The sequence below is a fragment of the Puntigrus tetrazona genome, chromosome 9 (assembly GCF_018831695.1).
Source record: "Puntigrus tetrazona isolate hp1 chromosome 9, ASM1883169v1, whole genome shotgun sequence".
Taxonomy (NCBI): Eukaryota; Metazoa; Chordata; class Actinopteri; order Cypriniformes; family Cyprinidae; genus Puntigrus; species Puntigrus tetrazona.
This window is the reverse complement of record NC_056707.1, coordinates 21,370,559-21,397,038: the sequence shown is the minus strand read 5'-3', so window position 1 is coordinate 21,397,038 and position 26,480 is coordinate 21,370,559. Positions and strand designations below refer to the sequence as shown.

The following is a 26,480-nucleotide window of genomic DNA, read 5'->3' as shown; positions in this document are numbered from 1 at the left end:
GTTGCTTTAGTGTCATGTCATTTTCACAGTGAACATTACACGTTTTAGTATTTATCTCAGCTTGTAAAAAAGCCACTCAATGAACTTTGATCATTTGTATTTCTGGTTTGTATTTAAGGCCTTTCGGTGTAATTGTAGATATATATAATTTTGGTAATATAGTATATTAGCATTATTGAAATATACCGATCGACTGTAGATTCAATCGGCAAAACCCAAATGCTGAACCCAAATGCATCTCATAAGATTCTCTAAAGAACAAATGATTCATGCATAGCAATTTTAGAATATTTTAGCCCTTCTATATATCAGCAATTGACTCATTTTTGCATCTCAAAGGACAAAAATGATATTTAAATGCAATAAATTACCTCCCGATCTAAGAAAGACCAACCATTCTCCAAATACGTCAAAGAGGGCCACAAGGAGATGGCGAGTAATTCTTCCCTATGGAAGACAAATGATTTGAGTTCTTATTGAAATGCTGAGCAAACAGTGAGGATTAACTGCCCTTTCATTTGAGCTGAGCGACAAAACTGCCCTTGTTCGCAGATTCAGTCTCCAAGGCGCAATGTTGTCTCCACGTAAAGATCTCTGCACCTGATTTATACTCGAGTCTCAGTCCAGTTCAAACACAAGAGAGCAAAGCATCAACTAGACATAGCTGCTCAAATAGACCCCACCGTCACTCAAAAGGATTTACTATCAGCCAGCATTAGTGGTCACGTATTATATTACGTTAGTTTACTGCCGTATTTTCGGATAAGGCCGGAGTGACCGGGTATCCTCTGACAATAATTCCCGTTCTTTTTTTACACCGATTACGGAAACTATACATAGACGTGTAGCTGTGCAGGCATCGAACACAATCTATCCTACACTTTCATAATCTGGTTTAACAAATTGACTCACTATTTTGTCACAGCCCAACCTGGAACCGACGGCTTTGATGCGAAACTTATCGTTTGGGGGGCGCTTATAATGATCTGGCTGCCTCATCAAAACGCTCAATGGAGAACATCACGTACATTCTGTTTAACATGTCGTTATCTAACAAGCAAATATGTTTTCTGGATGTAGGCCCGTGCTGTAGATGAATGCTTTTTCGGATGAAACGTCTGGAAAATCTTCAATCCTTTCAGCAAACCCTCTTTTTGCATCAACGGCCGCCCTACCTTTCTGCCTGTATGAAAGAAAAATATGAAAAACATACAAAAAAAGACAAAATAGCTATTGTAGGATTGATGAGACGGGTGCCTACCAATCACACGCTCCACACAGAGCCCATTCTTCTCAAAATGACTCTTCTTTGCTGTCGGGGGTTCATTTGTGCGCTTTCTTGGGGCATAGAATACACAACCCAAATACAATACTGCACTGGCACAAATTGAATATTTATGTAATATTTACACTCTAGATTTGTTTTATCTGGTCTTTTATGTATTCGTTTCAGTCTGTGGTAAATATTTCAATTGAATCAGTTAAATGATGGACTTTTCAGAAAAACACTTGAAGACAATCTTTCATCTGATTGACAGTTTATACTTTTTTAAGGCAAGTAAAGGCCTTTAAGTGTCAAGATTGTGGTTTGTTTATTTATTTTTGTGCGTTTTATGTGAGGATAACTATACGTAAGCTTATTTTTAATAATATTTCAGGACGAACACTGGACTCGTGTAACTGGTTCACTTCACCAGCCTTCCATTTTTTATCAAATAGGATGCTTTTAGGTTTATGAAGGTTTAGTTGTACATTACTCAGCCATCATTTTAGTGTATTGCATTATGTATTCCTCAATAAAAACGGCAGAGCTTCGATCATAAAACGAAACATGCAAATATCATCTTACTAAAACATTATTGGGAGATATAAAACTGATATTTATAAGCATTTTATGTAAGTGGTGTGCTATATTGTTGTGCAGATTATCATTATGGCCATAAAAACATCAGCTATTGCACCAAATTACTTTTTTTTTTTAGTTTGGAAATACAACCGAGCAGTTTTTACTTCTCACGTGCACTCCATATACTGCTTAGTTTTGATATTATTTACCTGCTTTTTTCGGTTCGATAACCTGTTCAATTAAAAAAATCCTTATTATTCAGACTTACAAGTCAAAGTAGCTGCAAATAATATACAATAAATTCAATTTCCTACACTATAGCTCGTCTCTTTAAAGATCTTCACGTTTTTTTTTTAATGCCAGTTAAGCATTGCTCAAATTCTGACTCTTCATTTACATTTGATCACTTTGCAGACGTTTTTAATCCAAAGCGATATTTACAATTAAGTTTTTTTTACTACTTCCTGTAGTCTATATTCAATATAAACCAGTGCTGAAGATTCAAAATCATAACAGATACGCCTACAGCACATTATGAAGCATACAGAATTGTAATAAAACAAGAGCAACGTATTTCGAAATGATTCATGAGCACAGGTTAATCCCCCCCCCACTCTGGTCAACTGAGACCGGTTTTCTTTTAGACATCCTGAAATATAACCTCTGGCTTACCTCTCTAAAAGTACTGTACGTGGAATGTAGCGGCATCATTTTATTAATGCCAAGGGTGACATTGGTACAGGTCAGTGGGGGTGTCCGGTCCCCGGTGAACCGGAATCCGGCCTGTGCTTTTTGATTGGCTCTTCTGAGTGTTTGAAGGGAGCGTGTCAGAAAGGATTGTGCGTCTCTAAGCTGCTCTCACCGAGAGCCGGACATCTGTCAGCCAGTATTACTATCACAATCCTAATGAAAAGCAGAGGTGAAGGGCAGTCCCATTATATCAGCAATCACCGGCCAGACGCCCTGATCTGCGTCTTATTGCAGTTGTCATTGCACACATAATCACAGGAACATTATCATGACAAATGAAGTCACAATATTGAAGAAATAGTGAGGCGAGTGAGAGAAAAAAAAAAAAATAGGGGTGATGCTTCGTGCTTGGCATTTATGACAAATATCAGCAATATATACGTACACGTAAACTACTTAAAAAAATGAAACAACGGGAGGCAAATGTAATTAATAACACAATTAATGCACTGAAATTCAAATAGTAATGATGTGAAATAAAATGAAAAGCCTACATCGACTGACTACATCCTTGACAAATAAAAAATACATAAATCAATGAACAAAATCGCGCACACACAATTTATATATATCTCTCTCTCTATCATTTCCATTAATTGCATTGTGCGTACAGAGAAATGAAGGAACTTGTTATTTATATTAGCGAGCGAGATTCGAATGAGTCATTCATCAAGGAGATGAATGCACACAAAAAGAATAAGGACTACGGGGGGAAACACATTAAATTTAATAATCAAATTACACAACACTGAACCGCTTTTAATAAAATTCATCAACCAAATCTCCCACACGAATAAACGAACTCAAGGAAAACAGTACAGTAGAAGCAGCGTAATTAAAAAAATTAAATAAAATAAATTACGAAGGCGATTCATCAGTTCGCTACACATTTAACAAAAGTGAAATACGGTATAAATTCATCAAGAAATCATTTAAATATATTATTTTATTGAAAACGTAGTATCTTTATGTACAGACTCTCATACATACATACATTTATACTATGGACGATGAAATTCCACAGCCAAATAAAGAATTCTCAGTGAATGGAAATTGTTTTTTTGATCTCTAAAAATAACGTACCAAATATCGTACCTAGTTCTCTTAGTGCCTCCTTCAGCTCATAAAATACAACTAGTATTGCAACCTTTTAGGTAAACGTTAAATACACTATGGAGAATATCAATATTTAATGATCTGTACATTATTGCATCATCGGAGACGTGACGAATAAGGACATCACAGAGAGATGAAAGGCCCGCGGTTTTCCTAATACACAAAAGAGAGTTCGTCTCGCGCTGAAAACAGGTTGAATCTATTTTTATGCTGAAAAGAGGAACCCGAACACATGTGGAGAAGAGAAACGCTGTGTGTCCCGTTAAAAGGGAAAGAGTGGGCGCCGCTGAAGTACTGGTGGTTGAGCTTATTGACTACACGATACAAGACAGCACACAGGCCAAAAACTGCATCACAGGCCCCCTGACAACATCAAGCCGTTGACTGGACACGTACTGTCCTACGGTAAGATTTGGGATCGTTTCCCGACAGCGCCTCAAGACGTGTGCTTGTCCGGAGATGGTTGGTTGAGTTGAAAAGGAAGACCATGATAATTCAAGTCTTTCAGGAAGCAGTTCGACACTTTTTCTCGTTTTATTTGTAGCGTTTCAAAAGCAAAAGCCCTCGCAAAAAGACGGCATCCTTCCTGGGTTTTGCGACGGCGAGGACGGTTGAGGATCGAGTTTTGAATAAATACACCATCGTTTCGAGCATACAGGCCGTGGCGCGGCGTGGTTCGAGAAACGTCCGCTCGCTCAGTAAGGCGCGAATAAGATGGAGCCCGTGGTGGGTCGGATCGGTCCCGGAGCGGCGCGGAGGAAGGAGTGCGGGAGCGAGGCTGTCTGGAAGATGGAGGCGTTGGGGCGAGGGTGGAGGGAGATGGACGGGACTGTGGTGGGGGAGAAGGGTGTTTGGAGGAAAGCCGGGGAAATGGGCTTCACCAGGTCGTTCTGCAGGGCGAGTTTGGCCTGGAGGAAAGACAAAACACACGCAATTACTTTGGTGGAGGAGCAAGAACTGTGCCTATGTCAATAACGAAATTAGGGCTGCGCAATTAATCGAAAGGAAATGGATTTTATGGCCTTGTGCGGATAATAAACCACAAAAGCCTGAGATTAATTAAATACTGAGACTGAGTGATTCTGTGTTATAATACACACCAAGGATTTGTGCAAATAATAACATTAGTTTAATAATCTACAAATAATAATGATTATTCCATCATTGTTGCTATAATAATAATAATAAATTATATTATATGCATATTTTAACAGTTTACTGATTATAATAAAATTAGACAATATATTAATAATAATAATAACATTATTCTAATTATAAAATACATTTACTTCATTTACCATAACAACAAACATTGCAATTATTAATAACATTAGTGATTTAATAAATAGTATTTTAGTAACAGAAATACAATAGTAAATATTTATTAATACTCAAATACTCAACAAATATGAATTTGTGTTATTACCGATATTAGTGTTAAAATTAATATTTTAATACATTACAAAATAATGTTGTTAAACTTATTACTATTAATAATTTTAACAGGTTTCATACTTTGCTGACAGAACAAGAACGACAATGATAATGATGATAATACTACTAATAATTGTGATGCTTATGATTATTATGAATAATAAACTATTTACTATAATAATAATAATAATACACACAAATTGCAATTATTAATAATATTATTTCTACTACTTTAATAAATATAAGTATAATAGTAAATAATTTAACACTTTACTCTTATTCACCATCATTATTAATAATTCAATACTCTACAAATATGAATTATTGTTATTATTTATATTAGAGCTATAATTAACATTAATACATGACAAAACATTTGTATTTATGTTATTATAATTATAATACATAACACAATTGTACATCTTTTAATACTTTTTTTGATAAAAACAACAACAAATAAAATGCAAGTCTAAAATCCTATTCTTAAGCTCATCTGAGCTGGCAACAGTAAGCAAGGTAGGCGGAGCCTAGCGAAGGGCCAACAAACAATAAGACGTTTCAAACATATTTTGCATACAATTTGAAAAAAATGACAAGCGAACCATTAAGCCCTCGTGAAGCATTAGCATCCCAAAGAGGCATTTGTCAGCCTAGAAAGTGCACAACAAACTCCTCACAGCCCTGACACTTGAGACGCGAGTAACACTTGATGAAAGCGCTTGATTATAAAGAGCATAAATAATGCATTACTGCCAGAGAGCTGGAGCTCCGCTGCTGCTTGTTGTAAGGGCTGTATTTGGGTTTGGTGGGTTTGCCTGCCACTCGGTCCTTGTGCCGCCTGCTGGAGATATGCTGTGAAGAAAACACAACTCGTTGCCATCCGAACCCAACCCAAACACATCTGTGACCAAACTTGCCTGAACCGCACAACAGGAAGTGCAAATTTAGTCACAGAATCACATTTCTATTTGCATCATTCATCGCCGTACGCGTTACGTTTGTCGTCAGCCGCATAAATAACGACCTCGACGCATGCAACCAATGGCGAATACCTGCTTAAGCTGGATTTCTGAGTTGACGTGGACATCACAGATTTCACAATGAAACGTCTTGTTCTGTAAGCCTGAGCCTTTGTTCAGTTGCGTGGCCTGAACTTTGAGTTTGGACCCGGGTCTGGGGTACGCTTTAATGGGGCCCGCTCCATTTCGCGCCTCCAGCATGGTTTTGTGCTTTGAACCTGACGAAACAGACAAAATGAGGATGTTTTCTCTGGCCTCATTGAAGCAAATCTGTTTATTTAAGGCTTAGGCTGTTAGAAGTGATTTGATTCACTGGACATTTGAATTATGTCAGCGGAGAGCTTACTTTTACTCGCTGACATGTTTATTTTTGGAGCTTTTCCAGGGATGTTGAATGGACTAGTACACGGTGATTTTGTTGTGGGTATAATATCAATATTATGGTTTAATTTGCATTTTATTTGGCCACTGTGTTTACTAATGACTCATTAGACTAATTAGTGTTTCTTCTTTGCGAGGATGAGAATATTAAGAGACGATGAGATGCAACAAAGGCTTTTGTGTTGCTACTGTAAGTCTGATTCATTTCCATCAGTATGTTCAAATTGTGTTGAAGTGAATCGGTTTAAAATTACGCAACCGTTCGAAAGTCTAGGGGTGGGGGTTTGTCTGGGAGATTTGAGGTTGATTTTTAATTTGGAAAAATAACAAATAAAATTAAAAGTAAAATAAGAAGTAATGCTTTAACTCTGCAAGGGCCCATTAAGCTAATCAAAAGAGCCGGTCCAGGTTTATAATGTCACAAAAGTATTCAACGTCATTCAATGTCAATGTATTCACATCAATTTTTAATTGAACGCTGTTCTTTTTAACGTTCCACTAATCAGAGAAAGCTGCAGTTTACAGTTTTTGAAAGAAGTATTAAGCAGGAACTGTTTTCAAAATGAAAAATAATACGAAATTCATTTTGAGCACAAAATTAACATACTAAAATGATTTCCAAATCGTCACGCCACACTGCTGAAAGTGAAGATTTTTCAAAACATTTTAACGTATTCAAATAAAAAATAGCAATAAATTGCAATAAAGTTTCATAATATTGCTTTTTTGTAATGCATTTTTGATCAAATACATGCAGCGTTGATGAGCAGAAAAAAACTTTCAAAAAGTATAAATATTGACCCCAAACTTTCGAACTTTGTTTCAGTTTCAGACTTTTGCATGATATTCAATAACTGCTGTTTATTAGAGTCTTGTATACAATTCTTCTAGAATTCACAGTGTTCACAGTGACAAAATATTTATAACTATACTTTTATTGTACTTTATTTTGTGCTTTTTTTGTAAATCAACTTGCCAAAAAAGATGTTTGGCTAAAATACTAATTCTTCTAATTGAAAAATATCAAGACATATAGTGAATGTCATCAAAAGCATGACCAATATATTTCATATATTAATACTACTCTGACTGCAGCCCGCTCATCTGAACATATTCTTCCCGGTGTGTCTGGATAATATTTCTAAGGCGATTTCTTCCAGTTGAAATATTTTAAAGATGAGCATAACTAGAAGAAATGCATACCGGCTGCATAAATGTCCGTGACTTTTTAATATTTGATTAGTTTCCATGACTTTTCCAGGCTTAGAAATTGCCTTTTTAAAATTCCACAATGTGTCCAGGTTTCCCGTCACCGTGGGAACCCCATCTACATTTTCCAGTTCTTCATACATTATCGATGATGAGCCTCGCATTGCTACGCTGGGTTTGATTTATGTCTTAACTGCAAGTAAATTTCCACACTCCCGAGCCTCGGAGGGTCACTCTGTGAAACATTTATGATAAAAAAACGAAGGCATAATGCCGTGGGAAAGACATTGCGATGCAGAGGCAGATGTTGGCCGCACCTGTGTTGTGCGCCTCCAGCTGCGAGAGGGAGTTGACAGCCACTTTGCACAGCGAACAGTAAAGGAGCTTCTTGGCTTTCTCTTCCTCGGACTCCACGCTGGGCTCTGACGGGGCTGTTGGCAGCGCTGCTGGTTTGGAGGTGTTCTTCAGGGCCGCCGCGTGTCCTGTCGGCTCAGTGGGTGGGCTGGCATGAGCGGGTGCCGTCTTGCAAGGGCTGGGCACTAATGCCACCGCGGGCGCAGCGGGAGCTGGCACAAAGGCTTGCGGGGAAGCTGGGACTTTGTGCGCAGCCAGCGGCTCTGTGCTGTTCTCTGGGATCATGAGAGTGAGAAAGAGAGGGAGAAAGAAACAAGGAAAGAGCAAATCTGACAGTTAGTGGTGAAGGGCTCAGCATGTTGTATTGTGCACTGGCACATTTTTCATCTCCTTCCTGTCTGTTTTTTCCGGGATTGTAAGTTAAGGTTTGATATAAGGCCGTTTTCTGCAAGCGCTCTAGTTTCTATGTCGGATGACTTTAGTGAAGAAGCAGGAGCAGAGTGTATGTCAATAAAGAATTTAGGGGTACACATTTAAATGAAAAGATAATGGATGTTTTGGCCTAGTATGATTAATAATGCATAAAAGGCTGAGATGTAGTGAAACTATTCTATATATTCACATTCTTTCAGTGTTTTATAGATCTTTTTTGGTATAAATATAAATTAAACAAATACACATACATGTAATATAATTTAATATAAAGACAAATGAAAAATAGTCATTTAAAAGCAGAAACTTAAATGTGTTACAATGTGTCACAAAAACTAGTGCTTGAAAGTTTAATTATAAGTAATTATCATAATAATAATAATAATCACAACATTAACAACAACTACAACTACAACAACAACTATTTTTATAACTATAATATTTATAATTATATTATTTACATCCAAAATAAAAGTCTGCATTTACATAATATGTGTGTTTGTTCTATGTATATATAAATACACACACATACATGTATTTTTATTTATTTATTTTTGGAACATATTGGAAGCACATTAAAATGAGTCAACTTCAAATATCTTCCTTCATTTCACCAAAATAAAAGCTTTATGGTCTAAAAGCATAATAATAATAATAATAATAATAATAATAAACAAAAATATGGAAAGTGCAATAATAATAATAATAATTTATTATTATTAATTATTATTATTATTATTGCACTTTACATATTTTCTTTTTTTTTTTTTTTTTTATTTATATAGGGCCTCATTCCTTTAAATCTCTTAACCTATTTGTGTGGTTGGTTTTGATATGAGGCCCTTCGCTGCAGGCAAACGCTCTAGTTTCTATGTCAGATGAGTTACACCGGGTCAGGCTCCTGCTCGGGTCCCGCGTGCTGTAATGTGATAGGACGTGACCCCTGGATCGCCCACCACCCTTACGCCCTTGTCATAGCGTTACATGCCGCGGGAGGCCCTAAAAGCACTTGATGTCGGATGCTTATACTCTCCACCCACTCTCTAACAGGCCTCTGAGGGAATACTCCGCTGCTTTATATGAATGTCACTCTCTGCTCGTGCTTTTTTTTCCTCTCCCGGAGGACTCAAAGCAGCCAGAACAGTCTAATGTTCCCCCGTACAGTGACATTACACCCGCTGACACTAGCCTGAACCTCTAGGCTGCTGGAACTGCTGCTCTTTTGCATTTTTTCCCTCTCTCTCTCCAAGTTTAAGTTTATATTTCAAATCTTCCAAAGCGTGGTAGGTAGACATAGAGACATATGCCTCTTTGTTCTTGTTCTCAATATTTTTGCGGTGAGTCATAAAGAACTTATTGTAGCTGAATAAGAAAATAGATCAGAGATAAAGTACAACTATTTGGAAAACTTTTCAAAACTGAAAGAAATACAGGCTCTGTTTCAAAACCTAGTAAGCTTCCTCAATGCTTACACAGGCAGCTGCTTTCTAAGCCAGCCTGGAAGAGGCAAGATAGGCAGAAACTCTTCATAAAAAGCACACAAGAAACAGCAGCGCACACACACATCAGATGCTGGAGCACAAAACATAACAGCCATAAGTAGCACGGCTATATTTGTAGCAACAGACTCACTGTATGTGACAAAACTATTGATTTATCTTTAGCATATTCAGTAAATATCATGTTCCATGAATGTATTCATAAATTTCCTACCGTAAATATTAAAAATACATTTTTGGTTAGTAATGTGCATTGCTAAGGACTTCATTTTCATTTTTAAAAGTCACAATGAACCATGCATGAATGAAAAGCTTATCCAGACGATGTATAAATCTGTACAAAATCATTAATGTACCATCATGAATGGTTTTGTGGTCCAGAGTAACAAAATAGTTATTAAACATTAATTCTAATTATTAGGTTTTGGTAGTAAACTGAATTGACTAGAATTAAATTAAAGCAATGCTTATTATGTATTCCAGTAGCTCAAAGGTTTTGATTACCAAGGAGTTCATCAAGGAGTTCAACTTAAAAAATATAATGTAATATAATATAATATACATTTTTATTTATTTACTGGCAGAAACATTTGAGTTTTTAATTAATATAATTTGTTTTCTTATGATAACCAAAACAGCATTTATTTACAGTAAATACAGTAAAACTGTAATTTTTGGGAAACGCATCTATTTTCTAATATATTTTTTTATCAGTCCCATGTGACTCAAAAAATGTCTTATTATTTACGTTAAAAAGAGTTGTGTTGCTTATTATTTTTGTGGAGACATTAACACATCTTTACATGCTTCTAGATTCTAGCATTAAAACTTTTATAACAATTTCTTTACTGTCACTTTTGATCAATTCAAAATGGTAGCGTATATTTCAGATTACGAAATCAGCTAAGAAAAACTTTAGAACAAGAATGTGCCAATAATACCTTAAAATACAGCCAACATAGGCAGCTCCCCAGGTTTTGGAACAGAGCCAAATAACACAAATATAACAATAGGCACTTGTTGTTTGGATGCAGATCAAGCAGTGACCGCTATATTGAAACGACCTTGCGCTATCCTTTCCGAGGAAGACGGTGAGTAGGGAACATTTCTTGGATCTTAAAAAACCCAGGGCAATTATCGTGCGCACATAATCCAACACACCGAGTTCTGAAGCATTACATAAAGCGGGCTCTTATGTAAAGCACTGGAGCTAGCAATTTTAATGATTTAGCGCTTGAAGTTTTCCCATGTAAACTAAATCTGACTGCATTGTGCATAGCAAGGGTTCGGGGAGAGACGTCAACAGCAGCCCCCTTCCCAGAGTCTCGGGCCGAGCTCAACGCCGCGCCAATACGACGGCGTGACAGCGAGGACCCATAAGCCATCTGTGAATCAGGCTGACATTCATTTGGCCTGATTTGTGCAAAGACACTGCATATCAATGAGGACCACCACTGCCTAATAAATGAGGCGCACCCAAATCTGTCTCCGGCTAGAGAACGAGCGAATTCGGAAAGTATGCACTGGCTCGGATTTGCACCCCGTAGGGCATGTGTCTTGGTACATCCCGGTCTTGATTCTTAATCAGACACAAGGGTCTGAAATTGAGTGGGTCACAGCGTGAAGCAAAGATCAGATGATTATGTTCTTTGAAATGGAACACAAATGTAATTCAGTCAAATCAAAGGCCAGGGAGAAAGAAAGAAAAAAGAACATAACAGCATCCCAGCACGCATCTGGCCGCCTGTTCCAATTCTGTGTGCGCCTTCCATAATTAAACATTTAAAAGCAACACAAAAACAGGCGAAAGATCATGTGCGGGAAACTCAATATGCAGGTAATGACGAAATAAGCAGGAAAAGTGAGCTGTTGTTAGCGTGATAACTGAATCTTACCTCGCACGCGAGCACGTTTTTGAGCTTGACGGGTGCCCCCGGTCATCCTAAATGGGCTTTTTACGAGGAAAAACACGACTACATACAGTACACACGAACACAAGCACATAGATGGAGCGAAGAAACAGGGGTAAGGGTTAGAAAAGCATGGGAGTAAACACACACGGAGAGGGTAGAAGTGGAGAAAGAGGACGGGACAGGTGATGTGGAGCAAGAACAAAAGGAGCTATTAACCTGGTTGATCAGAGCAGCTGGCAGTGACTGCAGTGCAGGAGGAAGTGGTGGTGGTGGTGGTGGTGTTGGTGGTGGTGATTGTCTTAGCGCCGCTGTCCTGGGCGGCTGCACTTTTCTGCTTATTTTTCGTGGACTCCTGTGCTTTGAGCTTCTTGGCATGTTTACTGCCTTTGTAGTGCGCCTCGGCTTGGCTCTACAAAGGAGAACAAATGAACCATCCAATCAGGCTCATTTCTCACACTAGCATCTACCATCATGGACTGCAATCTCACACACACACACAGACACACATCTCAAACGTGCTTTCAATAGCAGGCACTGTTCCAATCGAGGTAACTATGAGATTGAGACGAACAAATTTTCCCGAGCGCACGAAATAGAGCCGGACACTGTTTGTTTGGAGGAAATCGATTGTCAACGGAGAAAACTAATAGCCGGCACTCATTGAGGCCTTTAATGGAGAGTTCACTCATATCTTTAGTTCAACTTCCAAGTGAAGATTTAAGGGGAAAATGACTACCTCGCACTTAAAAATAGCAAGATGGAGCAGAAGAGAGAGAGAGAGAGAGTGCTTATGAGGGATTAGGATCCTTTGAATATCTGACTGCTAAGAATTAGGAGCTCAATTTCTCATTTTTATGACATCAAAAGTGACAAAATCCCAAAAGACCTGCAGATGGATTTTCTCTCCAAATGCTGATACTCTGTCACGTTCACTAACTGCAAGTTTAAGGGATTTCTGACAGTGCCGGGAAAATCCAGACAGCACTGCTCATGGATGCTTTTACAGCAGATTATCCAAAGTTTGGGGGGTATTCTAGGTGTTAAAATGGCAATTAAAGGAATGTAATTTCTGAGTATTAATTACTGTCCTTTAGTAACGACTAAACATTTAAAGCAATATTTTCATTATAAATCACAGAAAAAAAGTTAAGTCAGGTAAGAGCCGTTCACATTGACAGAGGCTGTTCTTAAGCAACAACGAATGAATTATTTTTGTGTGTGTGTATATATGTATACATATACATATACACACACACACAAACACACACACATATATATGTATGTATACACATACATACATATACACACACACACACACACACACACACACATGTATGTATATATACACATACATGCATGTTTGTTGCATTTTTTAAATATTTAACATTATAAATCTCAATAAAACATACATTAAAATATTCTGAAATAATATCACAATATGATATTTATCTTGTAATTATGCTTTTTAAATAATAAAATGTACTGGTGCCAACAGTCAGTTCAGTCGCTGTCAGTCTGAACACACATTTAGGGGACTCGGATTTTATAAGTTGAGTGATTTCAGAGCAGTACTGGATGTGCCTCTATTGAAAGAAACATATTAACTTCACTAGTTAATACATATACATTTGATCAAAACAAACACGCAAACAGACAGACAAAAGAATATCTATAACAAAGCATGCGGCTAACAGCATGTCGCAAAGGCGTTGTGATTAAAGAGGGGTCAAAGTTTTTTTTTGTTTTTTTTTGCTTTCTCTTTTCTGTCGTAAAGACAAAATGGCTGCAGTTCACTTGTGATTTTGTGAATGTGTTTTGAACCATCTGAGCCAGAGCTGGGAAAAACATGAAATATGATAAGATAGAAGAAAGAGAGAGACAGACCAAGCGAAAATGAGGTGCGTAATGTCCGTCGCACCAACAGCACAGATTGCTTGTTCAAGTGACAGGCATGAGAGTCGTAATGACACACGGGACGCTGCTGCAGACAGTGACAGGAGAGAATGATGTGACGACCCGGGGCGTTTTGTCTTCTCTGCACTGTGCAAATGTTAGCAGCTCCTGTGACCTGGATTAAGTGCACTTGACATTTATAAATTGACTTTCTCCAAAGCTAAGTGTGTGTGTGTCCATTTTAACATTTACAAAAACATCCACACTCTGACTGTAATTTCAGTTTTTATAACATCAAGTGTCTTCCAGAGTAGTTCTAGCAATCACAGGGCCTCATTCATGGAACACGAGCAGCACAAATTTCTCGGTAAATTATTTGAAACTAACAATGGATTTACCAACCAGTTCACGTTTCACAAATTAAAGGGAACGTTGCACAAATTAAATTCTGTCATCATTTGATCATGGCGATCTAGACCTGTTTGCATTCCTTTCTTCTGCAAAGCACAAAAATTATATTCTGAATGATGCTGGGGTCCAAAATACATTGGAAATAAAACACAGGCATTTTTTAAATATCTTTTGTATTCCACAAAAAAAAAAAATAAATAAATAAAAAGAAGTCACAAATAAATGTGAAATTCCAATAATTTTGAAAAAAGAAGAAAAAAAGATATCTGGAATTGGAATCAGTTTTGATTAAAAAATAAATTAAAATAAAATAAATAGATTTAAATTAAACAGACTTTCCATTCAAAAGTTTGGGGTTTATTTGTTTTTGTTTTAATTTAAGTTTTTGAAGGAAGTCTTTTAAACTCAAGTTAGAATTTGTTTAATTAAAAAAAGTAAAACATTAATATTGTGTAATACTGCTAAAATAAAAACAGTTTTCTATATGTATTTTTAAAATGTAATTTATTCCTGTGATAGTAAAGCTGATTTGTGTATTCAAGCATTTTTAATTTGTATATTCAAGAATCATTTTTAATTATATATATCTGCTTAATATTTATGCAGAAACCATACAAATTTATGTGTGAATAGTTCAATCAAAATGTTTTGCGTCTTCCAGACAATTAGAAATTCATTCTGTTCGCGTTTCATGAGCAAGGCCCAACGAGAGTATATGGCATCTCCAGTGAACAGTCAGACACATACACTCTTTATTAATAGCTATGTTGCAAAAATGTCTTTGCAACAAGAGCAGGACACGAACGAGCAAACAAAAAAGGCTTGCATGTGCGATAAGCATCAGTAAGCCTTTCTGCTGATATTTGCAAATAGGAGCTGCCAGCAATATCAGTGCATTACCCTACAGCTGTCTGTGTTTCCTCCCGTTCAGCGCTCATGTACTGTACAAGATACCTGTCAAAGACATACACACCTACACATTGTAACAGCTTGTTGTATGAAAGCACACAGTTGATCTTGTAGCTTGTAGGGAGCCTACTTTCTCATGCATACATGCTTTGTCTTTGTGCTTTTCACAGGCTGGCTGATGCAATAAACAGACCGGCCTCAGATGGGGCATCACTGTCAGAAACGTATTTGCTTTTCTATTTGTCATAGGTTTTTGTGTGTGTTACGCTCTGATCCCACTTCAATGTGTCTCATAAAAGCATCTTGTATACTTTTTCTCTATGTTAAAATACGGGACAGACTATAGTGTGTAGAAATGCCTATAATAAAAAAAAAGCCATCTGAATCGGCCTCATTTGTAGTAGGACTACCTGCAGATGGTTGCATAGTGTTTTGTTTATATATGGTTTGCTGTTGATATTGTTCAGTTTTTAAACATATATGCGCTCGTGGTCGTGCATGCAACAAATTTAGTCTTGCACTGACAATTTCAAACGATTCAGCCAATTATGCAATACAAGCATTATTAGTGCCAACCGCTGTTGTTTTTCCGAGGCCACAGGTCCCTGCCACAAAACCTCACAAACTCCCTCAACGCATGAAGTCATACAGCAATTATGACATACTCTTTCCCTTCACTTCAGCCTTTAAAATAATTTTAAGCACAATAACAACCTTCGTTTGATGAAAAAAAAACTAAAAAAAAACAAGACATGCCAAAAGCCTGATTATTAGCCAATTTCCACTCCTCAGTTCTTTATCTCAGAGCGCAGATAAAAGTGTTTAGTAAAATGCATTTTCATTTAAAAAAAACAACAACTTTCAGCTCAATACAAAAGACTTTTAACAGGGTATGCCTTGATCTAAACCCCCACCGGTAATCTATCCTCCATAAAACCTTTTTTAAGGCAAGAATTAGCTGTGTTTTCTAACTAGGGACAGGAATGTGAGGTATTGAATTGATTTCAATTCCTTAACAATTCCATTATTGATTCGTTTAGTCATTTTAAACACAAAGAGGATGGTCAAAGCAAGGCCAATACATTTACATATAACGTACGCGGGCTCTAGACAAAAAAATCAATAGGAAAACTCAGACATTAAGTATTTTGCCGTAGTACAAGAATTAATGGAGCTGATCCACATATTCACAAGAAGTTCACAAGAATTTCTGCAGATCTAAATGCATTGAAACATTCATTTCCAGCTTTTTTCTTATCTCCTCACATTTAAGCTGTGCACACACCTGGTATTAAGATCTGTCTCTGCGATCCAATCACGTGCATTCATCCGAGAAATATCTGTTAGCATGGTTTCTAAACTGAGGTATTGAAAGTGGAGAAACCCTATAATCTGGCAGGTATTCTGAAGGCCCAGACAAGATACAACTAGTGATTAATCGTGATTAATAGATCCAAAATAAAAGTATTTGTTTATATGTGTGTGAACTTTATTTATATATATATATATATATATAAATAAAGAGACGCATATATTTTGATAGTATTTACAGTCCTGTATATATTTATGTTATGTTATGTTTTTGTTTATATGTGTGTATTGTGTATATTTATACAACAATTACTTTTCTACTACTCACTACTATTCAAAAATAGCTCATATATTTAGATTTATTCCATGTTCTGTCTGAATACTCTATTCTGATTGGCTGGCGGGTATGCATTAAAATCATTTAATGCACAGGTAGTTCCAAGTCTGATACACACAAACTGTTTGCCCTAATGAGCAGTGACCGACAAAAATAAGCACAAGTTTTACCCTTCCTATCAAATATTGCACTGCAAGGAGCTGCTAGTTTTAACTTATCTACAACTTGGCAAATGACCATGAAATAAGCGGCATAATTAACGCTTTTGAATGCACTTCGAGGAGGCACCCACCCTTGCGATTCTTGTGTCACATGATCCTTCAGAAATCGTTCATATAATACAAATATGGGAAATGTTAAAATTTAGCAGTGTCCACCATCTTTATACCAGGTGTTAATAGGACATTTGAGACTAGGAGCTCCTTATGCTGCTGGGTAACATTAGTCAAGCAACGACAACAGTTCAACAGAGACACGTGTTGCAGGGGGTGTGGCGGCTGTAATGACACAGCATGTATAAGAGACCATAAAGCTTTAATGAGATGTGCTGGTTATCTGCCATATTGGCATGTTCTCACATAAGGGCTGTAGGTCTCTGGAGGGAAGCCACCACTTCACCTAATGTCACATCACAGCAGGACGCACGCCTTCAGATCAGGTAACTTCAAATGAAATGGCCGGGGCTTCTCTGTTACGCTGAGCACAAATGGAGATAAAACAGCTCATTTACAGGAGATAAGTGAAACCTAAGAGCGTTCGCAAACCATTCTTCTCATTTCTTTAATGCAGGCTTCAAAAGAACACACAACCTTCAAAACACACACCTTGCAAAGGTGAAAAAAAAAACCATGCAGACAATATAATGTAACTGAAAAAAGACAAAGCTGCCAGGTAACAAAAGGATTCGGTATAAACAGTTTCTGCGTATTTGTAAAAGGCAGTACGGTGAAAAGCTGAATATAAAGCGTCGATTTTCCCACATTCGCAGAGTTTATTCAGGCCACATCTGCAAGAATTTATTTTAACAGCTAAACAGAGGGCCAAGATTTCGGAGTTAAAATATGAAATAAAAACACCATATCAAACCAAAAACAATTTATAGAATTGTCAGCTGCCTGCAGGCCCTGCCTGAAGTGCAATTATAGCATTAAAAAACTTGCATTCTACAGAAAATGGGAGCGTGTTTAGTTCGTGGAAAGCATATAAAATAAAATGCTGAACACATTAATGGTAAGGTCATTTATATGAGGCATTTCAGAGGCTGGAGTTGAACTATAAACTCACACGGGGTCACTAAATTGCGTGGCGGGTTTGAACAGTTAAATACCGTAATTACACGCCTGGCAAAGTTTTGAAACATAATGGACATAAATGGCATTTAAGGTTTGGCTTTTACACACATTGATCTGGGCCATTAATTAGTGCTAATCTATAGTGACTTGGGGAACATGCAATGCGTGTGAGTGTGTCCATTTATACACATTAGCCCAACAGCAGTGGTGATGCTCACCAGCAAGTCACATCCGTGATGCCTGATGATGTGGAGTTAAAGTATTCCCTGTGACAGCAGTTGCATTGCATGACCATTTAAAAGTCTCTCATGCTCAATAAGGATACAGTAAAATTATAAAATATTAATACAATTTCAAATAACAATAAATATGTAACATTTTCTATTTTAAAATGTAATATATTCCTGTGATGCAAAGCTGAATTTGGAGCAATCGTTAGTCCAGTCTTTACGGTCACATGACCTTTCCCGAAATCATTTGCATACATGCCGATTTGGTGCTCAAGAAACATTTCTTATTATTTTATTTTCAGGAATGTTTGATGAAAGCATAGATGCAACGATCTAAAGTTTAAATTTGAAATAAAAACATTTGCACCAAACATTCGGCAACAACGTTTTAGCAACTACAAAGCAGCAACCTGGCAACCGCCTAGAATGCTGTAGAAATGACAAAGAAACAAATCTAGCAATTTTTTCAAAACCTTTCGAACAAGCAAGCACTATTCAAATTTGATTAAAAAAAGCATTTTTTGATTACATGTATAATCAAATTAGATTACATACGTCATACGCAGAAAAAATTTAAACACAAATTTAAAGAAAAGTTCACACATAAATGAACTACGTAAATATGATTGTGTTTTAAAAGTCCAAATGAATCTGAATATCATTTTGAAATATTCTCACAGTGGTGTAAAATAACAAACCAAGCAGAGAGGAATATCACACCCTATTTATCTCATCTGTTTATGGTGTATTTTCACTGAAAATGCCCATTAGACACTTCACAGCAGCACACTTGGACTCATTATGGAAACAAAACCACTGAGTGGAACTACTGCTTCCCTCAAAACTTCATTAGAGCTTGGCCGAGGATGTGCTCAACCTTTGGTTGCACAATGTTTTTTCCCCTCTGGCAACAGGATTGGATGACACAGTGAGTCTAAAGCATGCACTAAATATGGGATTAAATTACATCGCAGGACTGTGGCAAAACGAAGAGGCGTTTGAGCTTTAATAAAACCATGGGTAAAGTTTGTAGCTTCCGAGGGCGATGGCTAATCTACATGAGCGAGCCGTGAGACCGATAAGAGTCATTTTGCCTGTGTATAACACGTACGAATCTCTGCTCCCCTGGAACAGAAAATGGTAACGGCGCAGCGTTCGACAAACACGGCATCTTCAGGCCCGCAGAGAACGAAGGTAAACACGGGACACGGGCTGATTCGTCCTGACACGCCAACCAGACCATCACTTCCACTTAAGCAAGATGTGCTTTGGACTGGGCCTGCAGATGAGCATCTCCAGGGAGCACGGAGAGCAGGAGAGACAGCTCTATCGGTGGAGATCACAACGTGGCAACACATGCACCCAGAATTAGCATCAAAGAGCTCAGCGGTCTGGGGAACATCCGTTGACACTTCTGTTCGCCCCACGCTAGCTCAGATACGCCGCTTAATCTTTAAAGCATTGTTCAAATGGGAGACTGCAAGAGGAAACTGTTTTAAATTATCCCAAGAAGGGCAGTCATTTCACTTTCCGTTTTATTGTGCTTGTTTGGAGTGAGAGAGAGAGAGCGAGGGGAAGACGATAACAGGAAGCTGAGACGAGTTAATCTCTAGCAGTCGCTTCAATTCAGAAGCACGTTGGCCGTGTTGGAAAACGTTGGTTTCAAACTCGATAGCAATCAAGCAATTATGCACCGCAGGAGGGAACAACAGGCCGGCTGGGACACCCAGCAGCCGCCCCACTGAGACAACAGGACCACGTCTGCCTTTGCTCAGAAGTCCAAAGGGGTTCCCCGGGTTCCTGTGCTGCATTCCTGCCTGTTTGTCATGATAAAGATGAAAAAGACCTGGAGGAGACAAAACAGATGCACAATGGTTCTCCTGCGTCTGTTTTCCACTCGGAGAGAAACCTTTTCTCAATTACCGCTCGCAGTGGGAGCCCTCCGTCAGCCAGGGCTTATTGCCACCCTGTGCCATTCATCTTAAATTAAATGGCTTAATCAATGCCAAGACAGAGTGGAACAACATGGCAGTACAGTAAGTAATTACCCCTCTCCCATAGAGAACACCACAACACAAGCCTCTGCCAGAGAACTCTATGCAGAACCCCACACCTGTATGCGCACTCGTTAACACAACGGTACTGTTTAGAGCAACCGCTGGGATTTTACCGCTCTGCAGTGAGTAAATAATGCTACATTTTATTTGTGACATTATGCATGAAAATCTATTATAGATTACAAAAGCCTAGGGATATCATAAACAGCAGCTGAGTGACAAACCAACACACACATACATTATACATATATACAGCGGTGCCCAAAATGATTAGAACACTAGTATTTTCACCAGAATAAAAATGGTTTCAAGTAAGTTATTTCTATCTTCTGCTGTCGTGTGTTGCACTGGCTGTTGTCTTACTCCTTGTACAAAAATACATCTCATTGCATTTAATGTCAAATTGAATGGTTGCCTACGAAAACTGATATTTCCCATAAACACATTACAACAGAAGACAGAAATAACTGACTAGAAACCATTTTTTTAGCTGGTGAAAATAGTAGTGTTCTAATCATTTGTACTAGTGTTTTTATAATTTAGTAATAATAATTTGTTTGTTTTGGCCAACACTGTACGTATACGTGTTTGTATAATTTACTCACACACACACCCACACCCCCCACACACACAACCAAATAAATGAAGTGGATTTAGAGTGAATTGAATAATGAGTCATTCTGGTGATTCATCAAAAAGAGTCTCTTCAAAAGAGTCAAAAATAATCCACGAAGCAGACTACAATGCTGATAAAATGTGTCAGAATCAGAAATGGCAAGGCAAATTAAACATGTTTTGCCATATTTTTATGCACTCTTCCTCAGTCTTTTACTTTCGTTTTCAATTTTAACTGCAAGCTCGCAAACAGAGTTCTGAAAAATTCAGAATGAATAGAATTTGCTCGCTTTAAATCTTACCATACCACAACCCACAGGAAGTGGAACCGGAATAACATTCAACAAATCTTCAATTGTTTTCAAATCTTTGAAACGAGGCTCGGTCAATTAATAATTTGAGATTAAGGAATTGCTTAGAATGCCATTTCAATTCAAGGAAATTATTTGATCAATTGAAATTCTATTTCGGAACAGACTTTCTCAAATCAATTTCAAACGGCACACGATCCTATTCACAACTGATGATTTGTTTTGTATTTTTCCCCTAAAATTGGCCGTGACTCATGAGCCAGGAATCAAGCACAGTTAATAAAACCAAACATTTTGAAACCCGATTACATTTTTTGTTTTACTAAAAATTAAATGGTTCTGAGAAATGATCCTTGATTCCCAACACTAAAAACATATGCTTTGTATATTCAACTAACAAAGAAAAAATGTATTTTAAAGGCGTACTGTGGTACCTGTGCTTAATTGCTGTGTGCATTATGGACTCAATGATTTACGGTGCAATCAACACAGGTAAAGGAAGAGAACGAGAGACCGCCGAAAAACAGCAAACATAACAATTGATTTAATGAAACCATTCAAATGATCCAGCATGCATCTTGTCGAAAATGGCTGAGAAGTGTTCATTAAAAGCTGGCTGAGGGAACTGGCAGCATCACGTCTGCTAAAAATCACCATACATTAGCGCACTTACCTTGTTTTGTATGATTAATGAAGAGCGTTGCCACTTGCACCCTAAACGGCTGTACTGGGGCTAGTTTTAATCAGCCATCAGCGTGCAGAGTGAAACACAGCACTATAACAGCCACTTTTACACAAGCAGAACTGGAACGGGCTAAGATCACTTCTCTTTCATATTTAAGAGAAAAGGGTACACTGGAAGGAGATGCAGCACATGCACACACCAAAGACAAACATTTACACGTCCTCATATAAACACACACACGGATAACCAGTGAAAAGTTTGTTTTTGGTACTCACATCTGAATTAAAGCGGAGCTGACAGATGTTGCAAGAAATAACTTGCTTTTTCTTGGGAGGAATGGAGACTCCAAATGTGTGGTTGATTACTGCTTTCTGGACAGGGTCCATCTGGAAGACAAAGAGCAGAGGAACACTTGAGGGTGCTTTCACACTAGAGATTCTGGCGTGGATCAGAGTCTGTTTGTTGTCAGGGTTTGAACCGTTTGGCTGAGGGGTTTTCTGAAGTGAGCGTGCACTAAAAAATGTTCAGCGCGCAATTGCTATAATCTGTCTAATTTGTGGATGTGAACTACTAATGATGTTAATTTCGCATCTTTTCATGCTTCCCGTCACAGTTAATCGTATAAAGTATTTTTCATAACCAAACTGTTATGAGAAGGTTTCTGACGTAAAATGAAGGTTTAAGTCATTCACGGTTATGCATGCCATTATCCATAAAATATGAAATAATCTGATCAAAAGTGACAGCAAATACATTTATAAATGTCACACATTGTCAACAAATGCTGTTCTTTTCAAATTCCTATTTATCAAAGAATCCAGTAAGAATCCACAGATTTTCACTTTCTGTGAAGCCTGTATTTATAATACAGTGTATTCTTAAGGCATTAGAATGAATGCATAATGCGTTATAAACAACCTTATAATGTGTTAGAATATCCTATGTACGAAAATGTGATTATACTATTATAATATTTACAGATTTGTGATTATAACTTTCAACAGTATGATTATTTATAACACCCTATGAACACCATATTAAATCTAATTCATTTATAATAGACTATTTCATATCTTGACATTGTTTATTAAAGATTTACACATTACCTTACAACTTGAGTTTTTCCTGTGAGGCTAATATTGAGGCTAAGGTAGCTATCTAGTACTTTCAACTGAAAAAAATGATGATACAACATATTATGAAGTTATTTATAATGCATTATGCATTCATTACAACGCTTTAAGAATATCCTTACAATGTATTATAAATACAGAAATTGTTACCTAACTTTTTTCAACAAATCAGCATATTAGAATGACTTCTGAATCATGTGATACTCAAGATTGAATAATTGCTGATTAAATTGCATTTTAAAACATATTAAAACAGAAAAGTCTTGTTACATTGCAATAATATTTTGTAATATTGTTTTTACTGTATTTTTAATCAAATAAACGCAGCCTTGGTGAGCATAATAATGTTTGTTACATTTATATGATTTGGGTAAGTTCTAAAAAGCCTGTTTCAGGACTATTTCATATTTCACATTATTAAATATGTTACTGGGGTGGTACGCTTTTAAAGAGGCACTAATGTGTCTGGACCCTGGACACCACAATACCACAGGGTTAAAGTTGCAATTTATATATATATATATATATATATATATATATATATATATATATATAAAAAATCTGAAAGCTGAATAAATACATTTCCACTGATTTGTACAATAATTGAGATAAAACTATTTTAAAATCTAGAATCTGAGGGTACAAAAATAAATAAACAAATACAAAATATCCTAATGGATAACTTAATATCCTGATTTTTGCTAAAAATATACCCGTGCTACTAATGACTGGATTTGTGGGTCACATATGCTCTATTTAGGTACTAATATATACCTTTAAGATACTAATACTCACCAACTGGGGGTAAATAAGGTAGATAAACAATTCCTGATTTACTAGAATAAGATTCCCGAGTAATATAGGAGCGAATGACAGCATAAACCAACCAACCAAACATAAAGTGTGACAAAGATTTGTATCATAGAATTTGCAGAAAACATTCCACCTTGCAAACTTAAAGATTCTAATTTGTAGTCCAAGTCAACCGAGTAGTCGAGCGTAAAGCAGCTTTGAGATTCCATCTCTGCTCAACAGCTGCTTCTATTGCAATACATTGTCAGGATGCTGGCGCCTGGGTTCTGTGCACGTAAAGGTTTGGTGGTAAATTCAAAGTGACAAAAACATGAATAAAACAGTAAAGCTGGCTTCTTCTTGTCCCGACACATTACCTAGTTGCGGTGGGACACAGCTGCTGCTAGTACTCGCAAAGCAGTCGCATTGATGAACGCACCAAAAAGTATCGTTTGCAAAATACGAAATCAGGATTGTTAGCGAGATGGGAATCGGACACACGTGCCCCCTGCATTAGACGGTCTCCACGACCCTGAACGCTAGGTGGAAATGAGAGCAATGAGGATCCCAAGCTGCAGGCAAGACAGCTGTTTAATGGTGAGAATCAATGGCAGCCTTGCCGGTCTCCTGGGCTCTACCTGATAGAAATAGACACACTGATTACTGAACCAAGGAGGATGAAGACAGGAAAGCAAATGCGATCTCTGCCACATCAGAACAGGAGAGAATCCAAGCACCTCTGTGGACCTGATCACTTGCAGCTTCTGAAGTTCCGCCAGCTAGTTATCCTTCATTCAAGCAAATAAAATGAAATTCAAGCAAACAAAAGCCTTTTATAAACCTTTACAAATATGCCCTCATTTTCTCCAATTAAATTCTGAATGCCAGTAATGCGGCAGCGAAATGACACAACAAATACACTTCATTACCGCGATCCAGGAATAGCTCGGCGTGGGTTTGGTTTTAACATTCACAAGCATGTTTTAAAATCAAATGAATATTTCATCAACAACTCGATTCTTTTTATATAACAAAAGTATTTGTCCTCTGTCGTTTGAACGTATCGTTAAAACATCCAAACAGACTCTTTTTGATGATTTGAAATAATAATTGCAATTACAAGACATTTAAAAGTAAACATCTGGTTTGTGCCAGAGTGAATGTTTCAATCGAAAACAAGATTTAAAGTGAGTTACTTAAACTATTTTTGATAGAAGTCCCTAAGGCTCACCAAGGCTGCACTTAATGGATCAAAAAAAAAAAAAAAAAAAAAAAAAAAAAAAAAGAAAGAAAAAAAAAGCAGTACAATATTAAATATTATTGCCTGTTAAACAAACTATGAATATATTTGTAATTTATTTCTGTTTTGGAAACCTGAATTTTAGCAGCCATTACTTTTTTTAGTATTTAGTGCCACAGGATCCTTCGGAGCTTTTTTTGCTAGAAATCATGATACATATCTGGAATTTATGATGAATAGAAAGTTAAAACGGCATTTATTTCATATATTTTGTAACATAAATGAATTAACTGCCACTTACTGACTCTAAACTTCTGAACAGAATGGTAAAGAAAATGGAGAAAGAGTTGGCGTTTTATTGAATAACTAACAACTGTAACAGCAGGCAGTGTCCTTGTTAATTTATATTTATAGATAAAATAATTGACCCAGTAAAAATACACCACAAACATGCAATGCTAAAATGACATACAATTACAGCAGCAATAACGATAAGCGCTATTCAGTAGTTTCTAACTGTGGTAGGGACATGTTTCCGTTCATATGGTATCACAAATCTATGCTCATGGATCTGAGAATTTAATGAGACAAGAAAATAAACGGACAAAATTTAACAAGCTCTAAAATATGTGCTGAGCAGCGTCCAACGGGATTACGCACAGTGTTTCGCCACTTCTCGAAGCCATGCATGAAACCCTGGCACGAGAGAGCTGACTTCTGAGTTTGCCTCCAAGTCATTTAACCGTTTCGCACACTCGCTACAGTCGCCTCTCGAAGCATTTCACAGCTCACAGAAAAACCCCAGCACATTCAACTTCAGACACAATCCTGGCAATATTTTACCTGACGCAAACAGAGAGTGTCCATAGCGCACTTTAGTGAGGAATCGCAAGCGATAGAGAGACCGGCGGAGACAGAGACGGACAGAGAGAGCGTTCCGGTAGCGATGCAGTAGAGGTCTGTTCTCACAGCAACACCTCTCTCTCTCTCTCTCTCTCTCTAGCTCTCTCTCCATCTCTCAACCACACACACACACACACACACACACACACACGCTCGCTGTCACCCTGCCTGCCTGCTGATCCTCGCATCTCAGGCTGATTAGCTCTGAATAACTGATGAGCTTGGGTAAACAGGAGTCAACTCTACACAGCGAATTCTGTTCACTACTGATAAGAGTTCATATGAACTCGGTCCATTAAGTATTTACGACAGTTACCCTTCGAGCTGGATGGATTACACCCAAAGCCTTGGCTTTATTTAACTAAAATGTTTGGAATTCCACATTTACCAGTTACACGTTTAGCTTAA

At 37.4% G+C, this 26,480-nt stretch overlaps 1 protein-coding gene across 3 annotated transcripts in view; it reads right to left on the bottom strand.

Moving 5' to 3' along the window:
* Nucleotides 1-3,307: 3,307 nt before the first annotated feature.
* Nucleotides 3,308-26,480, bottom strand: part of znf385b (zinc finger protein 385B) — a 110,345-nt gene continuing 87,172 nt past the window's right edge. For 2 of the 3 annotated variants that reach the window (XM_043248684.1, XM_043248682.1), the window contains exons 4-9: nt 22,280-22,390; nt 12,170-12,362; nt 8,073-8,384; nt 6,199-6,383; nt 5,897-5,998; nt 3,308-4,620 (exon numbers count right to left, since the gene is read on the bottom strand). In XM_043248684.1, coding sequence (XP_043104619.1) covers nt 4,408-4,620; nt 5,897-5,998; nt 6,199-6,383; nt 8,073-8,384; nt 12,170-12,362; nt 22,280-22,390 — 1,116 coding nt within the window. In that variant the 3' untranslated portion in view covers nt 3,308-4,407. The remainder of the gene's footprint in view (nt 4,621-5,896; nt 5,999-6,198; nt 6,384-8,072; nt 8,385-12,169; nt 12,363-22,279; nt 22,391-26,480) is intronic. The other variant, XM_043248683.1, reaches the window with a different exon arrangement.